General features: G+C 41.4%; 1 protein-coding gene across 1 annotated transcript; it reads right to left on the bottom strand.

Annotated features, from left to right (window-relative positions):
• Nucleotides 1-3036: 3036 nt before the first annotated feature.
• On the bottom strand, nucleotides 3037-6308 carry LOC139571259 (cystatin-like). Its single transcript, XM_071393953.1, has 3 exons — nucleotides 5912-6308; nucleotides 4209-4319; nucleotides 3037-3659 (listed from the first exon to the last, which is right to left on the bottom strand). The coding sequence occupies exons 1-3, from the start codon at nucleotides 6116-6118 to the stop codon at nucleotides 3579-3581; spliced, it is 399 nt and encodes a 132-aa protein (XP_071250054.1). The 5' UTR covers nucleotides 6119-6308; the 3' UTR covers nucleotides 3037-3578.
• Between the last annotated feature and the right edge of the window lie 2715 nt (nucleotides 6309-9023).

The following is a 9023-nucleotide window of genomic DNA, read 5'->3' on the forward strand; positions in this document are numbered from 1 at the left end:
CCAGTCTCCAGATCTCAACCCCATAGAAAATCTTTGGAGGGAGTTGAAAGTCCGTGTTGCCCAGCAACAGTCCAAAAACATCACTGCTCTAGAGGAGATCTGCATGGAGGAATGGGCCAAAATACCAGCAACAGTGTGTGAAAACCTTGTGAAGACTTACAGAAAACATTTGACCTCTGTCATTGCCAACAAAGGGTATATAACAAAGTATTGAGATAAACTTTTGTTATTGACGAAATACTTATTTTCCACCATAATTTGCAAATATATTAATTAAAAATCCTACAATGTGATTTTCTGGATTTTTTTTTCTCATTTTGTCTGTCATAGTTGAAGTGTACCTATGATGAAAATTACAGGCCTCTCTCATCTTTTTAAGTGGGAGAACTTGCACAATTGGTGGCTGACTAAATACTTTTTTGCCCCACTGTACATGCTTGGCTACCACCTTTAAACATTGGCCGCCAGGATTAGCTATTTGTAACTATTCTCTTAATAATTGCAGAACGGTGCAAGATAGAAACATGTTCATTATAGTTATACTGAGAGGTGATGTAACTAGATTCCTCCAGAAACATACAGGGCCTGTTTTTATTCACATTATATTGGAGTCAGATTGATGAATGTAGTTTATTATATTCAACATCATTTTCTTTTAACCATGTGTCTGTATCATCATATCCATTCTCTTTCCTCTACAGTGGCATTGAATTGAGGGTCTCCTCCCTGAACGAATCACACATTGACTTAGTTCGATGGGGAAGAGCAGGGCTACAGGAACATTAAACCCATCAGTCACTTACTTGCATTTCCCCAAATAATGGTTAAGGTTAGTACACCCCGGAGCATGTAACATCTACACAGGTCTCACCTGAACCGTACCAAGGGGTGCTTTATATGTTCCCCCTGGGAAACAATTACCAAAGCTGTGGTTCCTATCCTGCTCTAGGTATGTTGTCAATAGGAACAGAGGACAGGGCCTGGCCAAAGCCCTGGTCAGCAGCATGTCCAGGAGACTCTATTCTCAGGGCTTCCCAGTGTACTGCTTCGTTGAGGAGGAGAATACACTGTCCTACAGCCTCTACACCAACCTGGGCTTTACTGAGGACCCTCAATACAGGGCTGCAGGGTACCAGTTCAATTATTAGTGTTAGCCAGGGGCTGTTCGGTCATTGGGCTTCTCGATTATAAATGTGAATTGTGAAATGTAATCTACGCAGAATCACCATATTTGTTACGCTATCCATGTCTATTCATGTTGGGACCAAATAAAACATGTTTATATTTGTTTTAATCAGAAGCCTATTCATTTCATAAAACGTGGTTTTTTGTTGTCCTGTCCTACTTTTCTTGAATGGCAGGCTATGCAACCATGATTTAACCAACAAAAATAACAATTTTAATTGTATTGAGTCATGGACATGTCTGTAGTCTTGTATTAAGAAGCCAAGACAAGATCTATCTTAGTGACTTGCCAAGCAGAAGTCATCACTGACAGTTAACCAGTGGTGTAAAGTGCTTAATTAAGTAAAAATACTTTTGAGTTCTGCTTAAGTAGTTTTTTTGGGTATCAATACTTTACTATTTATATTTTTGACAACTTTACTTCACTACATTCCTAAACAAAATGATGTAGTTTTTACTCCATACATTTTCCCTGACACCCAGAAGTACTCATTACATTTTGAATGCTTAGCAGGACAGGAAAATTGTCTAATTCACACACTTATCAAGAGAACATCCCTGGTCTTCCCTTCTGCCTCTGATCTGGCGGCCTCACTAAACACATGCATTGTTTGTAAATGTGTTGGATTGTGCCCCTGGCTATCTGTAATTAACACAAAACTAGAAATGTGTAAATGTCCTTAATATAAGGAATTTGAAATGATTTACACTTTTGATACTTCAAATATATTTTATCAATTACATTTACTTTTGATAGGTATATTAGGTATATTTAAAACCAAATACTTTCACTGATGTGTTTTATTGGAGTCCTTTTCTATTAAGGTATCTTTACTCTTACTCAAGTATGACAAATGGGTACTTTTCCCACCAGTTAACACATCAGTAACGCCGCAGTTATTCAACACTGCTGTAGAGACTGGAATGAGAAAACGTTTCTCAAATGCTTCAACATTTTCCTGCAAATGTCAATTCACGAATATAACCTAGCCTGTACACAACCACTTGCTTAAACTAATTCTATAATATATTTAGCAATAAGGCCCCAGTGGGTGTATACCACAGCTAAGAGCTATTCTTACGCACGACGCAATGAGGATTGCCTGGGTTCAGCCCTTAGCTGTGCTTTAGTGCATTTGGAATGTATTCAGACCCAGACTTTTTCCACATTTTGTTACGTTACAGCCTAATTCTAAAATTGATTAAACCCCCCCCCCCTCTCAATCATTACACAATACCCCATATTGGACAAAGCAAAAACAGGTTTAGACATTTTTGCAAAAAACTGAAATATCATATTTACATAAGTATTCAGACTCTTTACTCAGTACTTTGTTGAAGCACCCTTGGCAGCGATTACTGCCTCGAGTCTTCTTGGGTATGATGATACAAGCTTGGCACACCTGTATTTAGGGAGCTTCTACCATTTTCTATGCAGATACACACAAGCTCTGCCAGAATATGGTGATCGTTGCTGCACAGCTATTTCCAGGTCTCTCCAGAGATGTTTGATCTGGTTCAGATACTGTGTTGTCCTGTTGGAAGGTGAACCTTTGCCCCCCCCCCCGAGGCCCCCCATACTGGCCTCGGGGGGGGGCCTCGGGGCCCCCCCCGAGGCCTGTCAAAAAGGTTTGACAGGCCCACTGGGCTAAAAAAAGACCAGCCCATCTGTCTTATTACATTTATCTGTCACGTCCTGTTTTCTGTGGGCTCTGTGACTCATTGGGCGTGTGACTGGCAGTTGTATTTCTCAACTTTGGACACAGTCATGTGAAAAGAACACATCTAGAACTTACTTTGTAAAGGAGAGGTTTGGGCATATGGCAACAAAATAAAGCAAATAACCACATGTAAATGTTCCAAAATATTTCTTTATTTAGTTAACTGTTGCATCATTTCCCCCCCCCTTTTCTCCCCAATTTTCGTGGTATCCAATCGCTAGTAATTACTATCTTGTCTCATCGCTACAACTCCCGTACGGGCTCGGGAGAGACGTACGGGAGTACGCACAGCGCGCCTCCAACCCGGAAGCCAGCCGCACCAATGTGTCGGAGGAAACACCGTGCACCTGGCCCCCTTGGTTAGCACGCACCCAGAGACTCTGGTGGCACAGCTAGCGCTGCGATGCAGTGCCCTAGACCACTGCGCCACCCGGGAGGCCCCCTGTTGCATCATTTTAATACTACATTCTCAAGACAGCAATGTGTGCATTAAGTGCTTATATTAGTGTGGGGATACAATACGTTTGAAAATCTTTTATTAGTGGGATTCTAAGAATACATCCTAGACAAGGAGGTTGAACTGCATTGGTAAGACTAACAAATAACACTAGTACTAGATAATACTAGTTATTGGGTAGACTAGACATTGATTGAAGTTCTCTTCATTGGGTCTTAACTATTGCACTCGTTCTTGACCATCTGGATATCGCTCAGCCAGGGGCGGCTCCACACCTCAAAGGTGCACTTGTAGGGCTGAGGAGACAGAAAGCAACATGAGTTGGCATAGTAACACAACCTTTCAGCAAGCAGAACACTTGACAATGGACTTGTTCGACATTGCAGCCGACTGCCTGATCTACAAATCAACTTGCGTCATAAATAACTACTCATTATTTGTAGATCAGTCACAATTTACACACAATATATCCGTTTTTATGGTCTTGAACATGGCCAAAGGCTGCACACACAGCCTCAATTCGTTAGGGCATGGACTGAATGAAGTGGATTTAACAAGTGACATCAGTTAGGGAACATAGCTTTCACCTGGTCAGTCTGTCTGTCATAATTTTTTGTATACTCAGTGTATAGCAATAACAACTGAACTGAGCAATTTTAAGTAGTTTATCAACAGTTGTCTAAATTCTTAGTTACCAATGTGCTATGACTGTTTGCAACATGTTATAAACAATCTATGGACCAGTCATAAGCCGGACATATAGGAAGCTCTGATAACCGACTGGCACTTAGGCTGAGGACAAACCGATCTGGGAACAGGCTAGTCTAGGCCCTAGTGGTCCTTACCGCAGCCATCTGTGTGTCCTTGTGCACGGGGCAGACCTTCTCAACACCTCCCTTCCTGCATGGGGTCCTGGCCATCTGCACTGTGAAGATGTACTTCATCCCAGATACCACCTGTAGGCAAGAGGGTGGGTTACATAAACAATCTTTTTAATCATGGCCATCATTTTTTGGGATCATATCATTCACATATACAGAAATCACATCTGCTTTCAAAGCAATTTTGAAAGTTTTATTGATTGTCCACGTCATGTTAGATTAGGCCAGGGTGGCATTCTGTTTCTGCTCTTTTGCCAAATCCGGGCAGAACTGTAATGCAAAACACAGTACAGTAAAGCAAAAACAGATTGGCACTCTGACTATCTTAGGCTATGAGGTTAACTAACAGAGGTGATAAACAGCCGTTTGGCCTAATCCTAGATTGGTTCTTCTCCCTATCATGCACGGATGATAAATAATTGAACAGGAAAAAACAGAATCCAATCCATGATCCACCCCTTCCGCATTCTATGCTGTGTTCTCAAATCAGCGCAGATGCTCGCCTGGTTTAGAAATGAATAGTCCTCTGCATAATGGCAAATGTGCACTGATCCAGAGGGGTTGGGAAATTGCCATATAAACACAGACAATCATTGAGCTTTCAATGTGGTGGTACTCTTGTGTTAATCTGATGAACTTCCTGACAATAAGACCCATTCCCATTTTCAGTCATATAGCAGATGTTCTTATCCTTAGCGACTTAGTTCAATTACTAGGCTCATTTCACCTGAGGAATGAAACACGAGCAAACACAATAAGCATGGACAGGCGCCAGAGGTCTTTTGGGCGTCTATGTTTGGTTAAGATTTGGTCCTGCCTAGACTGGCCTTGTTTGTCCCAATCATAGACATCTATGTTTCACAGCACAGTACAGTACAGAAGAGCGCAGCACAGTACAGTAGAGAAAATGAGGTACAGTAGAATGTACCATATTGTACTCTACTGAATTAAACTATATTGTACTGTACTCTGAATAGTACTGTTCAAACTTGTGAAACAGCCTTGACGTCTATGATTCTTTCAGATTTGGTCTGGGCCGGACTGACCAAATTGGTACTTGTTTGTTGGCGACTTGTATTAGAATAATACGCAGCATGCCTTGTTCGTTTAAAAAAAAAAATGTAGGTCGTTCAGCTTATCCAGAACGACTTACAGTCAGTGCATTCAACTAAGGTAGATATACAAAAATATATCAGTCATAACAATAAACAGTTATTTATATAACCGTTACTATGAATGTTATTGTAGTTGGTTTATTCTTTTGAACATCGCTGACATCTTTAAAGCTATTTTAAAAAGTTAACATAAGTCCATGTGACAGATTGGGTGGAATTTATTATTATAATAAATATGGCATACATCCATAAAATGTTAAATGACGAGAGAGACATTCATGCGAGTAACCAGCTTTGTTCTGTACATCACAACACACCCGGGTATCTCAAGCACCCCGGTATAAATACATGAGTTGCAGTAATGAACATTTACCAACAGATGGCATCACTGTGCCATCTTACACCCATAACACAAGACATCCTTAAAAGACCCATTTTGAACATACATAAATGAGAAAATACGTATTTTCTACGTCATTTTGCTCACTGGGTAGACTACACAAACTAACAAAATTATCTTGTCGTGAACTAATAAATGGAAAAGGATCTGACCTGTTTCTGTACATTGACAACCTTGGCCACCTCCCTGACAAACATGTCGTTTGTTTTCTTGTTGTGTTCGACCACCGCGAACTGCAGGGCGTCTCTCGTTCCTTGGTCGTTCATATTTGCGGCCACGGGGCCTCCGATCAAACCGGCGCTCGCCACGGTAAAGGCCACCGCGAGCAAAGGAACGACGATCTTCCATTCCATGATCATTTTCCCGTTTTGATATATTTTTTAATCGTGACTCCAATCGTAACAAACAAACAAATCCTTGCCTCAGACGACTCTTATAATGTTATATAAACACGGTGACGTCACTGGCTGCTTGCTGAGAGTGGGGCTTGATCTTGATTCCACCAATCACTTCAACCCAAAACCTAAAGAGGAGGACCCAAAAGTTTACACGCATTAAAGTGCGTTTGTTTTTCAGAACGGCTCTTTAAAAAAAATATTTAAAAAATAAAACCAGGCAAGTCAGTTAAGAACAAAGTCTTATTTACAATTACGGCTTAGGAACAGTGGGTTAACTGCCTTGTTCTGGGGCAGAATTACACATTTTTAGCTTGTCAGCTCGGGGATTTGATCTAGTAACCTTTCGGTTACTGTCTCAACACTTACCTGCCGACTGGCTTACCCAGTCTTGTTTGCCTGGTTGTACAGCGAAATACATAATTGAAAAATTCTATTATGAAATGTCACGAGACCCTGCTCACCAATGGATTTGTAAAAAAAAATCAAAATTTCATATATGGCCCTGAAGCAAAATTTGATTTGATTTGCATATCCTTGGTACCATTTGAAAGGAAACACTTTGAAGTTTGTGGAAATGTGAAAGGAATGTAACCTCAAACTCATATTGTACAGATGAAGAATTTTGCAAGCGATATACAAATAAACTCAGCAAAAAAAGAAGCGTCCTATCACTGTCGACTGCGTTTATTTTCAGCAAACTTACATGTGTAAATATTTGTATGAACATAACAAGATTCAACAACTGAGACATAAACTGAACAAGTTCCACAGACATGTGACTAAAATAAATTGAATAATGTGTCCCTGAACAAAGGGAGGAGTCAAAATCAAAAGTAACAGTCAGTATCTGGTATGGTCACCAACTGCATTAAGTACTGCAGTGCATCTCCTCCTCATGGACTGCACCAGATGTGCCAATTCTTGCTGTGAGATGTTACCCCACTCTTCCACCAAGGCACCTGCAAGTTCCAGGACATTTCTGGGGGGAATGGCCCTAGCCCTCACCCTCCGATCCAACAGGTCCCAGACGTGCTCAATGGGATTGAGATCCGGGCTCTTCACTGGCCATGGCAGAACACTGACACTCCTGTCTTGCAGGAAATCATGCACAGAACGAGCAGTATGGCTGGTGGCATTGTCATGCTGGAGGGTCATGTCAGGATGAGCCTGCAGGAAGGGTATCACATGAGGGAGGAGGATGCCTTCCTTGTAACGCATAGCGTTGAGATTGCCTGCAATGACAACAAGCTCAGTCCGATGATGCTGTGACACACCGCCCCAGACCATGACGGACCCTTCACCTCCAACTCAATCCCACGCCAAAGTACAGGCCTCGGTGTAACACTCATTCCTTCGACGATAAATGCGAATCCGACCAGAGACAAAACTGTGACTCGTCAGTGAAGAGCACTTTTTGCCAGTCCTGTCTGGTCCAGCGATGGTGGGTTTGTGCCCATAGGCAACGTTGTAGTCGGTGATGTCTGGTTAGGACCTGCCTTACAACAGGCCTACAAATCCTCAGTCCAGCCTCTCTCACCCTATTGCGAACAATCTGAGCACTGATGGAGGGATTGTGCATTCCGGATGTAACTCGGGCAGTTGTTGTTGCCATCCTGTTCCTGTCCCGCAGGTGTGATGTTCGGATGTACCGATCCTGTGCAGGTGTTGTTACACATGGTCTGCCACTGCGAGGACAATCAGCTGTCCGTCCTGTCTCCCTGTAGTGCTGTCTTAGGCGTCTCGCGGTACGGATGTTGCAATTTATTGCCCTGGCCACATCTGCAGTCCTCATGCCTCCTTGCAGCATGCCTAAAGCAAATTCACACAGATGAGCAGGGACCCTGGGCATCTTTCTTTTGGTGTTTTTCAGAGTCAGTAGAAAGGCCTCTTTAGTGTCCTAAGTTTTCATAACTGTGACCTAATTTCATACCATCTGTAAGCTGTTAGTGTCTTAACGACCGTTCCACAGGTGCATGTTCATTAATTGTTTATGGTTCATTGAACAAGCATGGGAAACAGTGTTTAAACCCTTTACAATGAAGAGCTGTGAAATTATTTGGATTTTTACGAATTATCTTTGAAAGACACGGTCCTGAAATAGGGATGTTTCTTTTTTTGCTGAGTTTAGGAGAATATAACACAATAGATCTGGTAAAAGATAATACGAAGAAAAAACCAACCCTTCTTTTTTGTACCATCATCTTTGAAATGCAAGAGAAAGGCCATAATGTATTATTCCAGCCCAGCTACAATTTAGACTTTGGCCACTAGATGGCAGCAGTGTATCTGCAAAGTTTTAGACTGATCCAATGAACCATTCTATTTCTGTTAAAAATGGTATCAAGACTGCCCAAATGTGCCTAACTTGTTTATTAATAACTTTTCATGTTCAAAACTGTGCACTCCCCTCAAACAATAGCATGGTATTCCTGACAAGGTACAAATCTGTTGTTCTGCCCCTGAACAAGGCAGTTGTTCCTAGGCCATCACTGAAAATAAGAATTTGTTCTTAACTGACTTGCCTAGTTAAATAAAAATTATGTTAAATGAATGGCCTTTTGACACATCTCGTCTTTGACCCATATATATAAAAAAGTGATAAACTAAATAAGCCTACGACTAGGATTTATCGGCCATTATTGAATAGCTTTAGGGATTATTGGCTGTTTATACATTCTATTACAGGGGTATTCAACTCTTACCCTATGACAGCGATCATCAACTAGATTCAGCCGCGGGCCGACTTTTTCTTGAGCGGATGGTCAGGAGGCCGAGACATAATTACAAATCATTTGTAGACTGCAAATTGACTGCAAGAAGCCTAAACAGATATATTTGGCTAAAAATTAATCAATTCAAACTTTGC

The sequence above is a fragment of the Salvelinus alpinus genome, chromosome 3, assembly GCF_045679555.1.
Source record: "Salvelinus alpinus chromosome 3, SLU_Salpinus.1, whole genome shotgun sequence".
NCBI lineage: Eukaryota > Metazoa > Chordata > Actinopteri > Salmoniformes > Salmonidae > Salvelinus > Salvelinus alpinus.